General features: G+C 35.2%; 2 protein-coding genes and 1 long non-coding RNA gene across 3 annotated transcripts; 2 read left to right on the forward strand and 1 right to left on the reverse strand.

The window, feature by feature from the left end:
• Positions 1 to 5,314: 5,314 nt before the first annotated feature.
• Positions 5,315 to 5,636, reverse strand: LOC110918782. Its single transcript, XR_002581541.2, has 3 exons — positions 5,613 to 5,636; positions 5,441 to 5,527; positions 5,315 to 5,331 (listed from the first exon to the last, which is right to left on the reverse strand). It is a non-coding gene; the product is annotated as an uncharacterized LOC110918782 (long non-coding RNA).
• Positions 5,637 to 8,267: 2,631 nt separating this feature from the next.
• LOC110919765 (thiol protease SEN102) lies at positions 8,268 to 8,582 on the forward strand. The gene has a single exon (XM_022164024.1). It carries the CDS (start codon positions 8,268 to 8,270, stop codon positions 8,580 to 8,582), a length of 315 nt encoding a protein of 104 aa, XP_022019716.1.
• Positions 8,583 to 11,046: 2,464 nt separating this feature from the next.
• On the forward strand, positions 11,047 to 12,865 carry LOC110919766. The gene is made up of 5 exons (XM_035985532.1): positions 11,047 to 11,157; positions 11,263 to 11,532; positions 11,680 to 11,929; positions 12,054 to 12,311; positions 12,414 to 12,865. Exons 1-5 carry the CDS (start codon positions 11,047 to 11,049, stop codon positions 12,863 to 12,865), a joined length of 1,341 nt encoding a protein of 446 aa, XP_035841425.1.
• Positions 12,866 to 24,347: the final 11,482 nt, after the last annotated feature.

Consider the following 24,347-nt stretch of genomic DNA (forward strand, 5'->3'; position numbering starts at 1 on the left):
ACATTACTAATAAAAATGGAAGGCACGACATACCGCTTTTATCTAAAAACACAATTTACAAAGAAAAATAAATTAAATCATCGTAAGTTTCAAGCATAAGATAAATACTAATAATAGGTGTTTTGGAGACAAACACACAACATACCATCCAAACTTGCCAAAAAAAAAAAACATTCTAGACGGATGAGCATAGAACGGGCGGGTAACACCTCTTGGTAAAATAAATCCCGGGGACTTATAATTCAAGGAATGTACTTCGATAGTCTTCCAACCAACCATCAACAATTTTTGATCAGCCGATGCACGCATGTAATGACAATGAGCCCTTACAAACTTACGTTCTAAAATGAAATCTAACCACTCCTTGCACACAAGCTTACATTGAGCAACATTTTTTGGTGGAAGTCTTGCAATTATATCCAACATTACTAATAAAAATGGAAGGCACGACATATCGCTTTTATCTAAAAACACAATTTACAAAGAAAAATAAATTAAATCATCGTAAGTTTCAAGCATAAGATAAATACTAATAATAGGTGTTTTGGAGACAAACACACAACATACCATCCAAACTTGCCAAAAAAAACATTCTAGACGGATGAGCATAGAACGGGCGGGTAACACCTCTTGGTAAAATAAATCCCGGGGACTTATAATTCAAGGAATGTACTTCGATAGTCTTCCAACCAACCATCAACAATTTTTGATCAGCCGATGCACGCATGTAATGACAATGAGCCCTTACAAACTTACGTTCTAAAATGAAATCTAACCACTCCTTGCACACAAGCTTACATTGAGCAACATTTTTTGGTGGAAGTCTTGCAATTATATCCAACATTACTAATAAAAATGGAAGGCACGACATACCGCTTTTATCTAAAAACACAATTTACAAAGAAAAATAAATTAAATCATCGTAAGTTTCAAGCATAAGATAAATACTAATAATAGGTCTTGAATATTTATATAATATTATAACTAACAAAGAAAACATGTATTATCACAATATAGGCTAATAAAAATATTAAAAATAAAAAATAAATCAACAAAAATATGTTAACTAATAACAATAAAACAATTTTTACAAACTAAAGTATGAATTTGTATCAATATGGGCCAGATATATCACATTTGCATTTTGGGCCAGGTTATCAAACCGGATCAGGTATTCATGAGACGGGCCGGTTTGGATACATAATACGGATAATCCAAATTAAGAAACGGATACTATATAACGGCAGTTAACTCAACCCTAACCACATATGCGATGAATTCATCCCTCTTTCTTGTCCAAGTCGCTCCTCTCTGCATCCCGTATTCATCGACATCAATAGTTTCCATGGCCATTCACCATGGTTATACTTGTGTACACTCCATTCTTCTCCGTCATACGTATCATCAGTTCAATCAATTCAAAATTTCAAGGTATTTACCTCTCTAAACCCTAGCGTATTATACATCATACTATTTTGTTCGATTAGGGTTCTTCATATTCGATTAACACCTTCTTTGATGATCGATTAGGGTTAATGGATGTGGATCTTCATATTTGATAAATAACCTCCGGATTTTAGGGTTTAAGTTATTCAAACATGTCAGAACTGTATTAAGGAAATTTTAGGGTTAACGGTTGTGGATTGATGTTATTATGCTTATTCATATTCGATTAGAGTTATTCGGAATTTAGGCCTTCAGTTATGCAAACATGCGAGATCTGTGTTTCGGTAGATTGATGGGCTTAGGATTTTTCGTTGTCCTCAATATGTTACCACCGAGTTAAAGACATGGCGTAGATAAGCTCTAGAACATAAACAAATGGGGGCTGAGCTGGATCCAAAACTTGCCAGACAGTTTGTAAGTTTTATTTTTTATGTTTATGACTACATCATTGAATCAAGTAGTAAGGTTTTGTCTGTTTTAATGTGCTAACAGGAGGGATCATATGAAAGACAGAAGCTAGGCTTATCATTGAGAGTTTGAATCAGCTTACGGACATATTGTGCATCTTGCAACCCATGCTCTTAATAAAAAATTATGGCACTGTAAGTCTTTCTAACCACTGATTCATACTTCTTATTATGCCTATGTGTTTCCTTTTATAAAAAATTGTTTGAATTTAAAGGTATAATTTGCACAATTCTTGTTTTTCATATAAGTTATAGACTGTGTTTTAGATATAACACTTAAGTGTACTTAGTTTTGATCTGACACTGGTAGAATGTTCACATTTGATAAGAAATCGGTCTACCTGTATTAGAACACATATCAAACACCTAAATGGTTTTGATTCCATGGTTTAAACTAAAAAAGCAAACACACATTCAAACCGATTTGTAGTAAAAAGATGAACTAAAGAGATTAGGAAAACATACCTTAATTCTCCAACTGGCTTTCCAAAGCTACTCAATATGATGATTTTTATGGTAAACAAAATTCGAAGAAAGAAAGCGACACTGTAAGGTCATAGAACTACATTATATAGAGCTAATATCCGAATTTTTCTCATGGAAGTTAATATTAATTCAGACAGTTAATAAATCATGGGATAGTGGGAAAGTGGGCTAAACTGAAAATATTTTTAAAATAACTGCATAATCAGTTACTAAACTTATAAGTTTTATATACCAGCTAAGTTTTCATTTGAATTTTTTATAAACAAAGCTGAACTTCTGTAAACGTATCAACAAAAATATTAAACTATTTGATATAACTTTTTTTTCCACTAATGAAGACATATTTATTAAAAACTTTTATGTGAACTGACATTGGAGTACAATAACAATTAAAAATATAATTTTATATTTATCTAAACATAATATATAAGCAATTCTTTATAAACAAATAATACACAAACAAATAGTAGAATAAAAAGCAAACATTAACTAAAAAAAGTACATTACATCCGATGAAGGAATTTTTCAAAATTCAACAAACATTTCAAAGCAAAAAGAAAAAAAAGGATTAGCAAACAACATGTATTACTGAAGACTTGCCGGCACAATAGTTTCCACATACATTGCTGTCCGTATAGCATGATTCCAATCGCTTGGTATGAGAAGGTCACATGTCTTCTTGATCAAATCTATTTCATAAACCTCACCTCAATCAGTCATCACAAAACACTTTTCTTCTGAACTAACATGTGTAATTGAGCACCAAACTGGCGTTGGAATATAACTGATCTTCGGAAACAACATGACCTTCGTCCAATACTCACCTTCATAATGCCATAGATCCACAGCCATATCTATAAACCCATGACTAACAAACACGTGAAGTTTGTTATTCATCTTAACCAAGTTCCCCTGGCATGTTTCACCATTGCCAACATATGGAAACCCTATTTCTGAAAACGTCTCTGTATTCACATCAAATCGAATTATGACAATATCACCAGCAAGCCAAAACTGGAATACAGTAAAATATAAACCATCCTCACAAAAAGTACCCCCCGACCACACATAACCATTAGTATGGTAATGCCTTTTTTGTAAAAACGGTATTCTCTTCCAATGACTGGTCCTCCTTGAATAAGCCATAACATCAACTGTAAAACGATCACGTTTTATATGTAAAACTCTGTAATCATTAGAAGAATCGATGTATAGGCCAACAGCATCAGAATAGATTTTGAAAAAACCATAAGACTTAGAATCAGATATATTGATGCAGCTACGGATCAACGGATTCCAAATAAACATTTCAAACGTATTGCGTAAACAAACACATAAGAGCCCATTCAAGCTTGATAAAATCCACACATCAGAAGGACGAACATGAAACGGTAGGGTAATCATGGTTTTCTCATCAACTAAATCAACACCCGTGCTACGAATAAAGCATGATTCCTGTCCAATACTAAGAATTTTTTGTCTAGACCCCTTACACATATGTCTACAATGCATCATGACAAACTCCTTCGACGATATACATGACGACCATTCTTTACATACCTTCTTTGCACGACCTACACATTTTGCAGGAAGTCTTGGCAGTATCTCTGACATTATTAAGTCAGGACCAAGGTCAGGCAACTTAGTGTTCGACTCAGAGGTTGAGTAGAGGCACCCCTTCAACTTTTTCATAACTCGTTAGTTTCTGATATTAGAATCTAGAAATACAATAATACACGAATTTTAGTGATATTAGTGATATCTTATATAGAGCTACATGTCCGACTTTTAATGAAAACAGTTCATTTATTGAGTAAAACTTAGGTAGTTATTCAATCATGGGTTAGTGAGCAAGGATCATGACAAGTGGGTAAGTGGACTGACTTAGAAATAAACTTAACATAACCGAACGATTATATTAATTTCTAAAAACCTAAGGTAGTTACTTGATTATGGCCTAGTGGCCCGATGATCATGGTAACGTGACTAAGAAGGCTGACTTCGACATTAATTCCGTATAACCGTCTTTTTATAGGTTTTTTTTGTTTCAAAATATCTTATTCTTTTCCCGTTGTTATTTATATAACTGAATGCTATTTTATATTTTTGCTCTAAATAATAGAAAACTTATTATCTTAAAAAAATCTATAAAGGACTAAATATTTTTTAAATACCTAAAAAGGCCTCTTGTTTGAGAACACCGAATTTGTTAACATGAAACAGAATATAATTGGGTACTTAATTTTCTAGTTTGTTTTTCTATGTAGGTAACTACTTATATAACTGTTGAAGTTATGCATATCTGGACTTTTTTTTATTTATTTTGAAAGTAAAAGAACATTTAACCTTTATAAACATACATACAAATTGGTGAAAACCGCTACATACACCTTCTTTTTTATTCATAACAGTAATGTTTATTATTAAATAAACAATTAATCATCAACATATATGCTATAACTTATTATAATAGTCAAAAAAACAATAAGTTGTTACGTGTTAAATTGTTTTGTGTGTTACTAAAACTGTATACCAACTATGTGTTAGGAAAACTTAATCAATTGAAAAGAGGAAACTACATTTAAACTAAAAATAGTTGAAGAAACAAACCTTAACAAACACTGACTTGAAAGGCAAAACATAAAAGATGACTATGACAAAACAGGACTTAAACTGAGTAAACTTAAACTGCAACCCATCCAACATGATCGTTGCAATTTTTAGTTATACGTGGAATCTTTGATCTTTTCAATGGACCATCCAAAGAGTCTGCTGTATCACTTAGCTCAGACTCCAAATCATCTTGTTGTTTTGCCTTAAAATCATCTTTCTGACCATTCGAATCATCACTTTGGGTAATATCAATGACCTCATCCCATTTCCAAGTTAGGAGCGCATGCTTTGTTTTAGCTTGTTTTTCTATGTTCTGAAACTAAAAGAACTAAAAACATTAGTATAATACATTTTAAAAAAAAACATATAGGTGTGAAACAATCATGATACACTTCTGCAATTATAACTTTATTTTAAAAAAACATCACCTGTTCAATAACCTCCCTATGCATTTCAGATTTGAATGGACTAAAATACTGTCCATATGAAATGATCTCTACACTTCCACTGTCCGTCTGAAACAACAAATTGATAGAATTTAACAAATCAGACTAAATATCAAAACAATTTTTATACATTAGCTGTGACTTAAAACGATACCTTCGGAGAATCTTTCATTGGGCTACATATTTGATTATTCTTTGGTGTCATTGCATTAAAACCCAGCTGAAAAAATTACCAATTGCTACCATATATTAGAATACTAAATATTTGGTGCAATTCACAAACAATTAGAAACCATCCACATTTAGATAGCAGTTTATAAATATGCACGATAAAAAAAGGTACCATAGAAGAATCTTTCTCTGGGCTAAACATTTCAATATCAATCTTTTTGGCTGTTGCATTGGAACTCAACTGCAAAAAAAGCTTAGAATTATTAACATTTTATTCTTCCTGTATGCTTTGCTAACTAATAATTTACATTCCAACTTACTTTCATTGCAGACTCATCGGCTTCATAAATGTCCACGAAGTCATCCGAGATATCCATTGCTGCAGATGTGTTGCTGTATGAATACAGGAAAAGCGAAAAAAAAAAGACAGAAGTTTACACTACCTGAACTTGTATTATATAGCCAGCAAAATATGCAGTTAAGTGACCACTACCCCACTAAGTCCCTGAAAATAAGGAACACAATTTAAACCGCATTGCAACCTGCATTTCTGATTGGTGCATCTTGATAAACTACAGGAAACCACAAGAACATGGGTGAGAGAGTGCTGAACTGCCGTGAACTGCCGCCTCTAGAAGGAATTTAGAGACTTTATACGGCTGAGATTAAAAGTTGATGACTTTGAACGACTGTAATTAGCCCAAATGACGGTTACTAACAACGGGAACAATATAATATAGAATATGAAGGGACATTTACAAGAACAAAAGGCCATATAATGATTCGGTTTTCAGACAAACAACTTAGCCCAGATGAAAAAATAGTTTGTACACAAGCAAAAATACACATCTTTCAAGTTTAGCCAGTTTAAGAAAGCATATAGAAGAGAAAGCAGCAAATCTGAATAATAAAGGCGAACATCTGATGTAAAAGAAAAACCCAAAGAGTCTGCAGAGCTGATGAAACATCACAACTTCTGGTAAAAAAATGCACATATATTGCTAAGAAGAAGCACATACTAACACAAGTCTTATACACCTTTCATCAAGAAAAGGTACAATAATAATATCTAAAGCATAATACTAGCAGAAAGAAAGAAAGAAAACAACTCAGACAGATAGCAGCAACCAATCAGCAATCACCATAACCATTTAAACCACTCGAAGCAGTCCAACAAGCTCTCATACACCTGGACCACATTTAACTCAATCCATCATTCAACAATCTACCAACATAACAAAACTTTGACCAATGCCAAGCAGTCGTTGAAACTTTTAGAAAAATTATGACCAATGAAAACAACTTTTAAATAGATTATAATATATTTTACTCAAAAGAAAAGAAAACATTAACATCATACCCAACAAAAAAGATTTGAAATTACTAAGATAACAAACATGACTTTAAAATATCTTGGACTACCAGTTGTGCCAGTTACATTAAGGGTTATAAAAACCAATAGTTGTATGTGATAAAGATTATCTCACATAGATTTATATTCACCTCTCAGTTGTAGTCAAAACAAAAACAAGAGTAATCCATGGGTTTGTCACGTGAGAGAATACTAATTATTTTTGTTCTAGTTCTTGATGTGTGTTTGTGCCAAATAACATCACGAACTCTAAGTGATGCATACATATCAGAAAAGCATGATCTATGGATGACTCAATATGGTCGCGTATACAAAACTAATGCAGAGAGGGAAATGCGCCTCGACGTATTCAAGAAAAACGTCGAATTCATAGAATCATTTAACTCGTTTTGAAATTGATCTTACACGCTGGCTGTCAACCAATTTGCGGACCTAACGAAGGACGAATTCAAGGCCTATGGTCATGGGCACAAGGATCCATTGGGTTTGAGAATGCCTCTATTAACATCTTTTAAATATGAAAATGTGAGTGAAGTGCCACTTAAATTGGACTGGAGGAAGAAAGGAGGTGTTACAGAAGTCAAAACGCAATCTGGGTGTGGTAAGTCTGAGTCAATAGCATACTTTTCACCAAAACTTCAAAACAAATTATTTTTTTATCACCAGTGTGAATGAGATGGGTCGCTCGTGACTTGAGATATGCTCGTTAAAAGATTGAATCGAGTCGAGTTTAAACGAGTTCGAGCTTAAAAATAAGTTTGTTTAATAAACAAGCCTGCCCATGGCTTTATAGGCAAGTGACATCTTTGTGGTGGGATAAGACTTTGAGACCAATAGGTCATGGGTTCGATTCCCACAAGAGGGGTTTTTCCCATATGTATTAGGTTTCCTCCTGAATTGGTGTATAGGCATTATGCCTAGTGGAGATGGATATGATCGAGTGGTTCCACTGGTGGCACGATGATACTCAAGTGATACGTCAGTGATCCAAAATTCGCCATTCAAAAAAATAAATAAATAAACTAGTCTGAGTAAAAGCGTTCGAGCTAGCTAGCCCGAACAAGCCCATTATTTTTATAACTTGTATTTCATATATTGTATGTGCATAATAACATGATTATATACAAATTAAATTAGGATAAAAATTGCTATAGAATATATATATATATATATATATATATATATATATATATATATATATATATATATATATTATGTTACATATATAACCAGGCAGTCCAGGCAGCCACTATCACTGGTTACGAAATGGTACCAGCCAACAATGAAACAGCACTGCTGATGGCCGTGTCCAAGCAGCAGGTATCAGTTTCCATAGATCCAACTTGTTTTGAATTCGGGTACTACTCGAGTGGTGTTTTAACAGGACACTGTGGAACAAATTTAACGCATGATGTCACAGTAGTCGGGTATGGAACACATGATGGCATAAAGTATTGGTTAGTGAAAAATTCATGGGGCCCTGAGTGGGGTCATAATGGATATGTAAAGATTCAGCGCGATGCGGATGTTGCAGAAGGACTATGTGGAATTGCCATGCGAGCCTCTTTCCCGACAGCCTAATATGATCAAAACAGTGCTTTGATAATATGATTAGTAGAATGTTTTTAGAAGATTAAACTTGCAGTGTAGTTTAAGAACTTATTATTCTAAGAAAGAGCAGATTGTTGCCTTCTAGAATAATATTACTAATTGCCTTTACTTGTTTTGCTTATGAGTATGTAATGAAAGTAAAACTACTTGAAATAAGATCATAGTTTTATGAATGTTATATGTTTTAAAGCATTTAGAACTAGTGTCATTAGTTAATTTTCTTTTATGGAAATACAATCATCGCCAAAACTTTGTACAAATAAATTGTATTCAAGTACTTAAATGTTATATAGACATGTTTGTTTCATTCAGTCAGTTGGATGTTTGTGTTAAGGACACATTTATTTAGTGATTTTTCAGTCAGTTTATTCACCAAGTGTAACAGTTAATTGATTAGGTGATAGTTTTTTTAGGAAAAATTACAAGTTTTGTCCTTTATCTTTATCCCACTTTACAGGCGGTGTCCTTTTTAACTAATGTTGGCAGGCGGTGTCCTTTACTAGGTATTTTGTTTCAAGTTTAGTCCTTTACACCCAACCCAGTTAAAAAACCCTGTTAATTTTTGGCACATGATAAGCACATGAGGGTAATTATGTCTTTTCCCCCATCCCTTTACACCTACCCATTTTTTTAACCCCCGGAAACCCTTGTCATAACATCTTTCACCCCCAATCGTCCCTCAGGTTTCACTCTTAGGGTTTCTACCACACAAAATTGCTTATCAAAGAAGACGATGTCGCAGGACGATGAAGGATGGTACATTCGAGACCATCTTGACAACGATCAGGTTGTTGATCTGTATGGTAAGTGCTGCATCTTAAATTTGAAACCCTAGTTTTATTTTTTGAGCTAAAAATTATGCATTTTGCAATGTAGTAGTGTATTAGTTGGTAAATGCTTTGAATATTGATTATTTGCAGATGGTTTTCCCCATATCTTCAGTTTCCGGATTCATCATGGTAGTAGGCTGACGGTACCTCCAGGACGTGAGTATGTAGGAGGCAGGGTAGATGATGTAGACTTGATCGACATAGATAAGTTTTCTGTGATTGAGCTTGATCTTATGTTGGACCAGTTAGGATATAACAACACTAATCCCGTGTATTATATGTTTTTAAACCCTGAAAAAGACTTAGACAATAGTCTTGAACACCTAAGCAGTGATCAGGATTGTCTTAACTTGGCTAAATATGTGGGAGAACATAAGATCATCAATGTTTATACTACACATGGATTAAAAAATATGAAAGAATTGTTTTCCTCACCAAGTAAAGCTAAAGCTACTATTACTATTGAAGAAATAGATGAAGCTGGGCCATATGCTATTATCCTTAGTAAACTGAATTTTGATGTTGGGCAGAACATAAGTATTCAAGTTAATCAGAATATAGATGTTGGGTCATCTAGTGGTGTTGTAGAAAATGCAAAGTGGGTTGAAGCACTAGGTTATGGTGGGACTGAGGGTGATGGTTTAGATGAAACTGAGGGGAGTGATGGTTTAGATGAAACTGAGGGGGGGTGATGGTTTAGATGAAACAGAGGGTGATGTTTTACATGAAACTGAGGGTGATGGTTTAGATGAAGCTGAGGGTGATGGTTTAGATGAAACTGAGGGTGATGGTTTAGATGAAACTAAGGATGAAAGAGAGTACATGGATGCAAATAATGATAGTGACAGTGATTATATTTTAGATTAGGAGAATACCATGTCTGATCATGAAGTAGACATGAGTGATTATAGGATGCATATTGATAATGAAGTAGAGGATGTCTTAGATGAGCCACACCAACTAACTGAAGATGGGGATGTGCTAGATAATGATAGATTTGACAGTGGGTCTGATTCTGATGGTGATAAGGCTGGTAAAAGGAATCACCTTTTGCACCAACTTAGGAGATCAAATGAAAACTTGACAAACTTCTATATTGGACAAGCATTTGGAACCAAAGAAGAAGCAAAGAAGCTGATAAAAAAAAACTTGTTGTAGAGACCAGAAGAGTAATTAGAATAACCAAGGATGATAAAAGGAGGGTAAGGGCTTATTGGCATGCATGGTTCAAAGCCAGACATTGAGGTTGATGATAGTGGTGTGCATGTTTCCAACCAAGCACATACATCTACATGCAAAGATAAAAGAAAAGAGGCTGATTTAGGAACAAAGAGAGAAACTAGGGCAAAATCAAAGGAAAAAAAGTTAAAGGGGTTGTTTTGGAAAAATCAAAAGAATCAGAGGCCCAAGAAAAAAGAAGTTCTGTAAATGTGGGTGGTAGAGGGAAAAAGACAAACCCACATCAATATCAATGCCCTTTTGTCCTATTTATTTCAAAAGAAAGAGAATCTAAGACTTGGTTGGTGAAAACACTTAATACCAACCATACTTGTGTACCAACCGGAAAACATTATGCTTGTACCTCAAAGTTTCTATCACAAGAAATGGTAGATCAGCTTGAAGAAAACCCAGACATCCCTGTGAGGGTAGTTCAAGAACAGTTTCAAAGAAAGTATTCTGTGGGGATTTCTAGGATGAAAGCTTATAGAGCTAAGGTAATAGCCAAGGAAAATGTTGAAGGAGACCATGCAACTCAATATTCTTTACTAAGGGACTATGCCAATAAATGAATCAACAAAAACCCAGGTACCACTGTGAAGATAGAGCTTGAGTTGGGTAAAAATCCTGGGGACCAAGAAAGACAGTTTAGAAGAATCTATATATGTTTGGCAGCTTTAAAAGAGGGTTTTAAGGCACTTGGCAGGGATTTATTGGGACTGGATGGGGCTTTTATGAAAGGGTCATTCCCAGGCCAGATGCTAACTGCAGTCGGTGTGGACAGCAACAATGGAATATACCCAGTTGCTTATGCAATAGTTGAATCTGAAAATCTCAGCGCTCATGGACATGGTTTTTGGAGCTCTTGGCAAGTGATCTTGATTTGGGTAGTAACTCAAACTTCACATTCATAAGTGATAGACAAAAGGTAGGCCCTTTATTACTTTCAAGTATTTTACTTAAACGGTTCATATTACTTTCAAGTTTATTGATTATGTTGGTTGTATGTTATGAAATAGGGAATACTGCAAGCAGTTACAAGGTTGTTTCCCTGTGCTGAGCACAGATATTGCCTTAGACACATATATGAGAATATGAGGGGAACCTTTAACGGAGATCTGTACAAAAACATGCTCTGGAAGTGTGCTTCTGCTACTACTATTCCTGAATTTCAAACAGCCATGGATGAGTTGAAAGCCTTTAACAAGAAAGCACACTTGTGGTTGTCTAAGATCCCACATTTACTCTGGACAAGATCACACTTTTCTGGTATGTTACTTATTCATAGATATTCTCGTATGTTATATTCAACTATATTGAAGTAAATTTTTCCATTATAACAGGTAGGGCAGTGTCTGATGTTTTGTTAAACAATATGTGTGAGTGTTACAAGGAAAGGTGATTGAAGGCAGAGATAGGCCCATAATATCTACACTTGAGTACATCAGGGAATATCTTATGAGAAGGATTGTGACAGTTTTGAAAGTAATAGAAAAGTGTGATGGATTGCTAACACCAAGAGCCACAGAACTATTAGAGGGGATCAAGAAAGATGCAAGTCACTATCATGTTCAGTGGAACGGAGGGGAGTATTATGAGGTTAGTGGGAAACCCAATCATGCTCGTGTGGTGAATTTGGCTACAAGAACATGTAGTTGCAGGGGTTGGGAAATAACGAGTAAGAAACTGTTTGCTATAGTTTCATGGGTCAAACTGTATGGTGTATGGTATAATGTATATGTCTTTTTTACAGGGTTGCCTTGCAGACATGTTGTGGCTGCACTTTGGTGTATGGCTGAAAATGGAGGAAGGGTTGGGGCTATAGAGAGTTGGGCTCATCCAGTGCACACAATGGAAAGATGGAGGTTGGTGTATTCTCACAAGATAAACCCATTGAATGGCAGGGCTTTGTGGACAAAAATTAAACTTCCGACAATTATCACACCACCTAAGCATCATAATCAGGTGGGAAGACCAGAGAAGTTAAGGAAAAGGTCTACAGCTAAAATTGAAGACATGACACAGTCCGGAAATTTGACAAAAAAGCACACTCAAGGAGCATGTAGCAAGTGTAAGCAGATAGGCCACAACTCCAGGACCTGCAAGGGGAAAAGTACGACGGCTGGAACAGTTGTGAAGGCTGGAACTGGAACAAGTTTGAAGGCTGCCAAGGGTGTGAAGGCTGCAAAGGGTGGAAAGGCTTGATAGACTTGGCTTTATGTTTGCAGGGTTACACGTTTTGTGTGTTTTGAACATGTAAGCAGTTATGGTTATATATTTTGAACATGTAATGGTATGGTTATGTATGCAAACTGATGTAGCATTATGTTTAGGATTATAACTGTAATGGTAATGCTTTTTGATGTGGTTTATGGTATTTTCAAGTGGTCGTTATGTTTTGGTCATTGGTCGTTTAGTTTTGGTCATTGATTATTAGGTAATGAAGTTGTCATTTTGTTTTGGTCCTCGTTATGTTTTGGTCATTGGTCGTTTAGTTTTGGTCATTGGTTATTAGGTAATGAAGTTGGTCATAATGTTTCCACATTCGTCGTAATGTTTTCGACATTGGTCGTAATGTTTTCGACATTCGTCATGTCCTTACATAAGTACATAATACCTTTCTATTTCATTAACATAAAAAAACAACATACATTACATCACGTCCTTACATCAGGATTAAAAACTACTGCACTTAAACAAACAACACATAAAGTATGAACAAGACCCAACTAAGAACCAAATCTTCTTCAATTTATAGCTTTTGCTTCACTTTCTTTAAGTTTGCCTTCAACAACTATGTTGGCCTGATGAAGCAACCAATTAGATTCTTCCAATGTGTTCTTCCTCTTTAGCAAACCAGGTATGATATCGATGCATCTTTGACACCTTTCCTGATCGTACCATCCAATAAATCGACAATTGCTGCCCTATATTACACACCATAACATGTATTAACGATCTACATCACAATGAGTTAAAATTCAGAGTACTTACGGGTTCAGGGCATGCATAAAATCAACGACCAGGGTTCTTGCTAGTCCATGATGTTACGATCACAGCCTCTTTCCCACATTGGCAGATCACCATGATTCATCGCCCAAAATCACATTGAGAAACCCTATAATTTGAAGACTTTGTGCTGCACATTGGAAATTAGGGTTTCTGGGGGTTATAAAATAGGGAAATGAAGTGGGGGGGGAGACATAATTACCCTCATGTGCTTATCATGTGCTAAAAATTAACAGGGTTTTTTAACTGGGTTGGGTGTAAAGGACTGAACTTGCAACAAAATACCTAGTAAAGGACACCGCTTGTCAACATTCGTTAAAAATGACACCGCCTGTAAAGTGGTATAAAGATAAAGTACAAAACTTTTAATTTTTCCTTTTTTTCTATTTATTTCCCAACAAAATGAGAAATTTATTAACTTGTGTCCTTAAACTATATGTTGTCTATTCAGGTATACTTCAAATAGTAACCAAAATAAACGTTAGTTTATTAGCTTTTTGTTCAAAGCTTGGCAATGGTGAAGACACCAAAAAGGTTCATCAAAGGCATCCTACTTGATTTGGCAAAATACAAGGATGCAAAGACAGAGGGAATCACTTCGTGTGCGGTATTTAACAACAATAGAGTTCAAAAGGCATTGGTAACCATAGACGTTTCTCTGTCAGCTTGAGCTAGTCAGTGCGAAGCTTGGCAGATCTTGTTGCGATTACTGTATTGTGGTTATTCTTGTGTCGCAAATCTTTCACGTTCTTGAATTCTATTCTAGCGCAAAGTCAAAGATACTGTTGATTTCAGTGGGGTTGTTGGATGATGAAAGTTGCGATGGTCACAAGAGTGCCATTTTTACCATACCCATTGATCATTGATGTCCCTTTTCATCAGTTACTTTTCTAGTGTCCTCGTCAATGGGACCGAGGGGTTCGCTAGGACATTGTTTTACATTGTTAAATGTACAATGAAATCGAACATTTCTACCAAATTAAAAAAAAAAGAAACATGTTTGTTAGACGACTAGGACTAGCGCACCATAGCTAGGTATTCATGTTATGTAGAAAATGTAAAGGTTTTCATCCTCAAAAACAATGGGTGTTCAATCACGGTCTAAAAGAAAATCGTTATCAACAAACATCTGATGAAACCATTATCTTCCAAGTTTAATAATTTACAACAGATAACTTCACATGCCCTGGGCCCTGGCTAAACGACTCATGAACCATACTTGTACAGATAACTCGGCTTTGAACAACCGATCTTGTCTTAAACCACATCCACCGACTCAAAAGACTCGTTTCTCTAGAAATTTTAAGATAACTACAAATTTTTAACGACCAATCCTGCACTCAAATCTGTATCAATCATGGTTAAAGCACCCAACCCACCAGATGTCTACAGCTAACCACCACACAAATGGTTCTATGTAAGACCAAGTTTCTTCACCAATTGATCACGCTCAAAACACTATCTCCAACCCCTTAAACAATCTTTTTATTTATATATTTTTATGTTTAGGATAATTTTATCATTTATTATGTGTTTTTTTACGATTACATACATGTTAAGAGTAATTTTATCATTTTTATATGTAATTTTATAATTACACATATGTAAACTAGTTTTTTTTACATATTTGTAATTAATTATGACACATATATATAATTTATGCAATTAAACATATATAAATTACTTTTAACATGTATGTAATCAAAGAAATACATATAATAGATGATAAAAAGATACTAAATACAAAAAGTTATATATAAAATGCTTGTTTATTAGGAGTTCTGAAAGTTTTGTAGTTATTTAGAGTTCTGAAGTGAACTCAACCCTATATATATATATATATATATATATATATATATATATATATATATATATATATATATATATATATATATATATATCCCTAATTATTAGCTATTGGCCGCTGCCACCCCAACCATCACTTTGCCGCCCGTCACCCGCAACTTAACACTTAGTGTATTCTGTCACCACGTCGTTAACTGATCACTAACTTTTAATCCTATTACTATACATTTAGGGGTGTCATATGGATCTTAGAAAGGTTTTAGGGATCTTAGGACACCCCCAAAAATATAGTAACAGGATCAAAAGTTAGTGATCTGACATGGTGACAGAACACACTAAGTGTTAACTTGGCGGTGGCGGGCGTCAAAATGATAGTTGCGGGTGGCAACGGTCAATAGCCAATATTTAGAGGTAATAAAATCCAAAAAACCATATATATTAATTTAAGGGACGTTAATGTGAGTTAAACCATTTCCTTGGTATGAGGTCAAGTGGGTGATGTGACGCCTACGTGTAGTTAAGAGGTGTGAAAGTATATCCTATAGCCTTAGTGTTTTAGGACCAGAGTGGACATTAAACCGTTAACCTCACCGGCCCACTGGTCGGGCCGGATGATGTCGTAAATATTATAAAAAATAGGGTAAAATTAAAAAATTTAAATCAAATTTTGATTCAACCAATAAAAAAGTCGATTCAATCCCCCAGTTTTGCAGTCTAACCGGCCAGTTCGACTCAAAATGAGTGATAGTTTAGTTTTGCAACTATAACTAATCAAACTAGTGGTATGAAAACCGGCGTGTTGTGCCGGTAGATTTCCCATGCGACGCGATAGGAATTTAATTGGTATCACTTAATCTCATTATGTTACAGTACCGACGCATTATGTTACAGTACCGACGCTCGTTATAGCAACCTGAAAAAGAAAAACAAAAAAATAAAATCGTGATATGACCAAAAGAATATCAACGTGTGACCTACATCGATTTAGAACAATTATTTGATAGGAATCGGTTCGGTTTGTCAGGGTACCATCACGATACTGGCATGCACTCATATACCATATATAATCAAACAAAATGTACACTCTATTTTGAATGCAACTTTGCTCTCAACAAAATTTACAACGAAACGCATGATAAAATTAAACAAAGTTACCAATTTAGTTTTTTTAATTATATAGCATACAGAAAAGTTATATAAAAAATGCCGTGTGGCAACTTCTTAGTGGGCCAACCATCACATGGCAACTTCTTAAGGCAGCGGGGAGTGAAGGGGCTTGGGTTGGGAGCATTGCTCGACATGTGACGAGGGTGGGATCCATAAGCTTATGGTGAAAAATGAGGGGTATGGTGTGGTGTGTCCTAGCTTTGCATGGCCATCCACGTGAATTTTTTTTAGTTAAAGTAACCAACCAAAGTCAGCCATATTGAACCAGCCAACCAAAGTCAGCCAAGTCACCCTGCCTCCCCCCCCCCTCCCCCAGTAGTCGGGCCGGACGATGTCGTAGATGTTATAAAAAAATACGGTAAAATTGAAAAATTTAAATCAAAATTCGATTCAACCAATAAAAAAGTCGGTTCAACCCCCAGTTCTGCGGTCTAACCGGCAGTTCGACTCAAAATGAGTCTGATTGTTTAGTTTTGCAACTATAACTAATCAAACTAGTGGTATGAAAACCGGTGCGTTGCGCAGTAGATTTCCCATGCTACGCGATAGGAATTTAATTGGTATCGCTTCATCTCGTTATGTTACAGTACCGACGCTCGTTAGCAACTGAAAAAGGAAAAACAAAAAATAAAATCGTGATATGACCAAAAGAATATCAACGTGTGACCTACATTGATTCAAAACAATTATTTGATAGGAATCGGTTCAGTTTGTCAGTGTACCATCACGATACTGGCATGCACTCATATACCATATATAAACAAAAAAAATGTACACTCTATTTTGAATGCAACTTTGCTCTCAACAAAATTTACAACGAAACGCATGAAAAAATTAAACAAAGTTACAAATTTAGTTTTTTTTAATTATATAGCATACAAAAAAATTTAAAAAAAAGATGCCATGTGGCAACTTCTTAGTGGGCCAACCATCACGTGGCAACTTCTTAAGGCAGCGGGGAGTGAAGGGGCCTGGGTTGGGGTAATTGCTCGACATGTGGTGAGGGTGAGATCCATAAGCTTATGGTGAAAAATGAGAGGTGTGGTGTGGCGTCTCTTAGCTTGGCGTGGCCAGCCATGTGAATTTTTTTTTTAGCTAAAGTAGCCAACCAAAGTCAGTCATATTGAACCAGCCAACCAAAGTCAGCCAAGTCATCCTGCCACCCCCCCACTGGCCCACTGGTCGGGCCGGATGATGTCGTAAGTATTATAAAAAAATACGGTAAAATTGAAAATTTTAAATCAAAATTCCATTCAACCAATAAAAAAATCGGTTCAACCACCCAGTTTTGCGGTCTAACCGGCCAATTCGACTCAAAATGAGTTTGATAGTTTAGTTTTGCAACTATAACTAATCAAACAAGTGGTATGAACACCGGTGCGTTGCGCCGGTAAATTTCCCATGCTACGCAATAGGAATTTAGTTGATATCGCTTCATCTTATGTTACAGTAATTGACGCTCGTTATAGCAACTGAAAATAGAAAAACAAAAAAAAAAATCGTGATATGACCAAAAGAATATCAACGTGTGATCTACATTGATTCAAAACAATTATTTGACAGGAATCGGTTCGGTTTGTCAGTGTACCATCACAATCACAATACTGGCATGCACTCATATACCATATATAAAGAAAAAAATGTACACTCTATTTTGAATGCAACTTTGCTCTCAACAAAATTTACAACGAAACGCATGAAAAAATTAATCAAAGTTACAAATTTAGTTTTTTTTAGTTATATAGCATACAGAAAAATTATAAATAAAAAGCCACGTGGCAACTTTTTAGTGGGCCAACCGCCACGTGGCAACTTCTTAAGACTGTGGGGAGTGGAGGGACTTGGGTTGAGGGCATTGCTCAACATGTGGCGAGAGTGAGATCCATAAGCTTATGGTGAAAAATGAGGGGTGTGGTGTGGCGTGTCTTAGCTTGGCGTGGCCAGCCATGTGAAATTTTTTTTTAGCTAAAGTAGCCAACCAAAGTCAGCCAAGTCATCCTGCCCCCCCCACCCCAACTAGCCCACTGGTCGGGCCGGGTGATGTCGTAAATATTATAAAAAATACGGTAAAATTGAAAAATTTAAGTCAAAATTCGATTCAACCAATAAAAAAGTCGGTTCAACGCCCCAGTTTTGCGGTCTAACGGCCAATTCGACTCAAAATGAGTCTGATAGTTTAGTTTTGCAACTATAACTAATCAAACTAGTGGTATGAAAAGCGGCGCGTTGCGCCGGTAGATTTTCCATGCCACGCGAAAGGAATTTAATTGGTGTCGCTTCATCTATTTATGTTACAGTACCGACGCTCGTTATAGCAACTGAAAAAGGAAAAACAAAAAAAAACAAAATCGTGATATGACCAAAAGAATATCAACGTGTGATCTATATTGATTCAAAACAATTATTTGATAGGAATCGGTTCAGTTTGTTTGTCAGGGTACCATATACCGTCATGCACTCATATACCATATACAAACAAACAAAATGTACACTCTTTTTTGAATGCAACTTTGCTCTCAACAAAATTTACAACGAAACGCATGAAAAAATTAAAAAAAGTTATGAATTTAGTTTTTTTAATTATATAGGATACATAAAAGTTATAAAAAAAAAGATGCCACGTGGAAATTTCTTAGTGGGCCAACCGCCACTTGGCAACTTCTTAAGGCTGCGATGAGCGGAGGGGCTTGGGTTAGGGGATTGCTCGACATGTGGCGAGAGTGGGATCCATAAGCTTACGGTGAAAAATGAGGGGTGTGGTGTGGCGTCTCTTAGCTTGCCTTGGCCAGCCATATGAATTTTTTTAGTTAAAGTAGCCAACCAAAGTCAGCTATATTAAACTAGCCAACCGAAGTCAACCAAGTCACCCCCCACCCCCGCGCCCACCCGCCCCACGCCAAAGGGGCAACGCCAACCCAGAGTGGAGCAGCTGACGTTGAAGGACATCCCCCGCCCCAACCAGCGCCTCACTCCCCACAACCTAATGGATCTATCACTATTCATTAGGTTTGTTTTTTTAATATATAGATAATGATAGATAATTTATAACGTACCACAAAACTTATATTTTGAACTTTGGTCACAGAAGTTTTAACTTATTTAAAAGAGTAAACTGTCATTTTGGTCCCTATGGTTTGGGCAGTTTTGTCATTTTCGTCCAAATCTCAAACTTTTTAAATCTGGGTCCCTGTGGTTTCACTGTTATTGCCATTTTAGTCCAAAATTCAAAAACCCTCATTTTTTACTGTTCCAACATGCCTATTTTTGTCTTTTTGTGCAGAGGCATTTTGGTCATTTGGAATTATTATACAATTATTATAATACATTAAATACATCATCTTCTTTTTCAGACCAACTTCTTCTTTAGACAGAGTTCACCCAGACCATCATCTTCTCCACCCCCACTGCACCAGCACCATCCCCACCGCACCCCCACTGCACCACCCCCTTCCCCACCGCACCACCACCATCCCCACCACCGGCGGCACCTGCAACCACCCGTCACAACCTAACCACCTGCAATGACCCGTCACACCCAACGGCACCTTTCAAATCTACGGTGTGGGCTACAATCGGAGATGCTTTGTGATTTCTTGAGTCCTCACAGAGTGAAAACTACCACAAAAAACTCGAAAACACACCGGAAACATATGATTTTGCATCAAGACAACCGCATCCGATACAAAAACTGTCAAATCCGCCATTCGTTTCAACTTTCAGCACTTGACAGGAACATATATCTCAGATTTGACACCAACACCTCCGCCGCCGTCACCGGGGAAGTTGGGGGTTAGGGTTAGGGTTAGGGTTTCGACGCAAAATTGGGGGTTAGGGTTAGGGTTTCGACGCCGGTTATGAGGATGTGCTGATGATGAAGATGATGACGCTGGTTTGATTGAATTCGTGTGAATCCTCATTGTTGATTGAATCAGGTTTGTGTCATAAGTTACCTCATTGTTGATTGAATCAGGTTTGATTGAATTGGTGTGATTCGGATCTGAATCGGTTGGGCGAAATGGAGCCGGAGAAATATCTGGTTTTGGCGTAGGTGGTGGTGGGGGTGGGGGTGGGGGTGGTGGTACGAGAGTGATGTGGCAGCTGGTGTTCCATCGGAGAAATCTCTGGTTTTGGCAAGATGATGATGATATGAACAAAAATGGATTACATAAACTTAATATTAATTTAGTTTATTAATTATTAATACGTTTTATTAAAATCAGAATGACTAAAATGCCCCTGCACAAAAAGACAAAATAGGCATGTTGGAACAGTAAAAAATGAGGGTTTTTGAATTTTGGACTAAAATGGCAATAAAAGTGAAACCCAGGGACCCAGATTTAAAAAGTTTGAGATTTAGACTAAAATGACAAAACTGCCCAAACCACAGGGACCAAAATGGCAGTTTACTCTCAAATAAAACACGACCCATTTATTAATTATTACAACTAAGGGTGTCAATTCCTGACATGACAAAACACGACCCAAACACAACAAGAAAAACAGGTTTTGGATTAGCTAACACGGAGAATGAAACTTCGCAAATAAAACGTCCCCAAACAAAAAGTGTGGTACCGTTTGCTGATTCTCACAAACCGCTGGCGGCTAAGGAAGCTTTGACTTGCAAAAGAAGAGGGGGGATCGTCGTTGGTGGTAACAAATTTCAACTCCAACATCTCAATTTGCATCTTTTTTTTGGCTTAGTAACAGATTCGATATACAGTAGAAACTCGATAAATTAATACTCGATTATTTAATAAACTCTCTAAGATAATATTTTTTGCCGGTCCCGACTCGGGGATAGGGTGCTAAATTAATAATTCGCTAAAATTATAAGATAATACATTTTTAATAATTTCTTTAGACCCCATATAAAATATAAATTAATAATTCCTTATATATAGCATATTACATGAACGATTTATGAAGGTTTCTTGAAAAATGACTCAATTGTATTTTGTTTTTTGTTGAAATCAATTTCCCCTTGAATCTCGTCTCTAATTTCCTTAGCATGGTAAGAACTTCTGGTGTTGTTTTCTCATAGCTCAACAAGAAATTGTTCAATGTGATTGCCGCTTTAATAGCTTCGTTTCGCGAAGGGGCTCCATTGTAGAACTTTGATCATCTTCTTCATCGATATCATCTTTATTAATTCCAATAAGGCTTTCAATATATAAATTAATAATTATTAATTTATCGATTAATTAATAACTCTTTTAATTAATAAATTTTGGTGGTCCCAAGTGTATTATTTTATAGAGTTTCTATTGTAGGTTAATATCTCAAATAGGACTGCTAATAACTGAAAAAGCATATACAACAACGATCTATGATTTAGTTTATTTATTTATTTTTTATATAACTATAGATTGAATCTTATATATGTCAGTTTTAACGATATATACTTATCATGTATCTCATGAAAACAAGTATATGTTAAATAACTGTCAAATACTTAGTCAAATACTTATCATGTTTCTCATGAAAACAAGTATATATTAAATAATTTTGAATGTGTTATATGAACATAATAAGTTAAATTGAGTTAATTTTGTTTGAGTTTATGTTTAAGTTCTATAGTTAGTTGAGATTTTAAACATTTGAGGTAAATTGTCAACTCCCTGACATAACACACGAACTAATGAGCTAAAATTAAGGAACTAAACAAGCTAGAATCTTGACCAATGAATTGGTAAGTTACAACAATAGAATTAAAGCTAGGATATTGACCAATTAATTGGTAAGTTACAACAATAGAATTAATTTGAATTTGAAACTTCTTTGGTAGGAGATTCAGTTTTGACCGAATGTCACTACTAGAAAACTATATATTTTCCTACAAAAGTTTCCCACAAATTTCCCACAACTCAAATTTTGTTACAAATTTTGTACGGTTTACTAACAAAAAAGAAAACCTAAAAAAACCCAAAACTTTTCTACAATTTTCCAACAAAATTTCCACAAAAAAAACCATTTGTAGCAATTTCGTCACAACATTTATTAGTTGTTCGACAAAATTCAGACAAACTAAACTAAAAGTTTATATAATTTGTAACCACAACAAAATAAATAATTAAAAAAAATAAAATTTCTAGATTCGTCAGAAAGTTGTAACAAATTGATACCGTTTGCTACATATTTTCGACAAAAAAAAGTTAAATCTATTTTTCATTTGTTAATTTTTGAAAAGTAAATAATTTAAAGAAAACATTTTTAAATTAGTCGGAAACATGTAGCAAATTGACATTAGTTGCTACGGATTTCCTACAAAAAAAAATTAATTCATTTGTAATTATTCATTTTTATAAAAATAAATAATTTTAAAATAAAATGTCATACTTGTCGAAAATTTGTAGCAAACTAATACCATTTACTACAGAAAAAAATTAATTCATTTGATTATTTGTTTTAATTATGGCAATTTTACCTTAATTTTTTGCAGACCAAGTATAGATGGCATGCACGAGCTGAGCAGGCCATATATGATACATTTATCGACGTGCTCAAAAGTCGATTTAGAGTTATCATGAGAAATTTGAGAGAAAAATCTAAACAAAAAGCTAAGGATGCATGGCATGAAGTACCAAGTGTAGGATACGATATTGCTACCCTATTAAAATTTCCACCTGATGGGTTTCCCCTTGAAAAATGGCAAAGGATGTATGCGGTACGGAATTCAATAATTTTTAATCTAAATTTTATTTTCTATATATACACACATATATATACACACACACATACATACCTACGTGAATTAGGAAATAAAATGTAACAAAGTGACACGTCTCGTTGGTACATTTTACATTATGAATGCGTGAAACTTCACATGGCCTTAACGATTTCCCTTTATTTTTGGATGACAAAATTAGCGGGTTGGGTTGCGAGTCAAAATGGTTGATATTGGTGCGGGTCGAAACTGTTGGTGTTTATGAGGTTTTTTTTTTTTTAAATTTTAGTTGGTCCTTGGTTATGGTTTATTACCAAATTGCTTGTATCGAGTCGGTTCAGTTTATCATCAGGTCAAATCGTGTTATTGGACCGTGCTCACCCCAAATGTTATTATTACAGCACTGGAACACCGAAAAATGGCAAAAAAAGTCGGAAGCTGGGAGATCAAACCGCAAAAATGATTTATGCATTCATACAGGCGGGTCAATACGATTTGATCAACATGGTCAGCTAATCATAGTTCTAATTTTATTAACTACCTTTACATTTAACACTTACAATTTACATTACTCGTTTTTATGTAGGATAAAGAAAATGGTAAATCAGTTGGATACCTGAAAGTGTTCTTACAGACCCACGCCACTAAGGAATGCAAAAAGATGTTAAAAGATGGGGAGATCACTGAAAAAGATTATGATCAGTTAAAGTTTGTTACCGAGCGGGCAAGACGTTCATATGTAAGCTCTCTTTTATCATTTATTTATAAGATTACGACCTTTGTCCTTTATCTTTATACCAAATTTCATTTGGTGTCCTATATCTTTAAATTTTTTTGTTTTTAAATAAATAAGTAAAAAAGACCAATTTGCCCTCCACTTAACAGTTAAAATTGACTGGCCCAGCCTAAAACTTGATATACAATAAAGGACAAAACTTGCAATTCACTCTATTTATAATTATTCTGACACTTTTACGAGCTGAAGACATTCATTTTATAAAATTTTAGATCGCGTACGCCCGACAACTTGAAGACTTGTAT

The sequence above is a fragment of the Helianthus annuus genome, chromosome 16, assembly GCF_002127325.2.
Source record: "Helianthus annuus cultivar XRQ/B chromosome 16, HanXRQr2.0-SUNRISE, whole genome shotgun sequence".
Taxonomy (NCBI): Eukaryota; Viridiplantae; Streptophyta; class Magnoliopsida; order Asterales; family Asteraceae; genus Helianthus; species Helianthus annuus.

Bases quoted from the DNA above. Each gene is read 5' to 3' on its own strand.
- LOC110919765 (XM_022164024.1), top strand. From the start codon at position 8,268: ATGGTACCAGCCAACAATGAAACAGCACTGCTGATGGCCGTGTCCAAG.
- LOC110919766 (XM_035985532.1), top strand. From the start codon at position 11,047: ATGGTAGATCAGCTTGAAGAAAACCCAGACATCCCTGTGAGGGTAGTT. The intron at 11,158-11,262 runs GTAATAGCCAAG...ACCACTGTGAAG, and splicing joins TGAAAGCTTATAGAGCTAAG to ATAGAGCTTGAGTTGGGTAA. The intron at 11,930-12,053 runs GTATGTTACTTA...GAGTGTTACAAG, and splicing joins GACAAGATCACACTTTTCTG to GAAAGGTGATTGAAGGCAGA.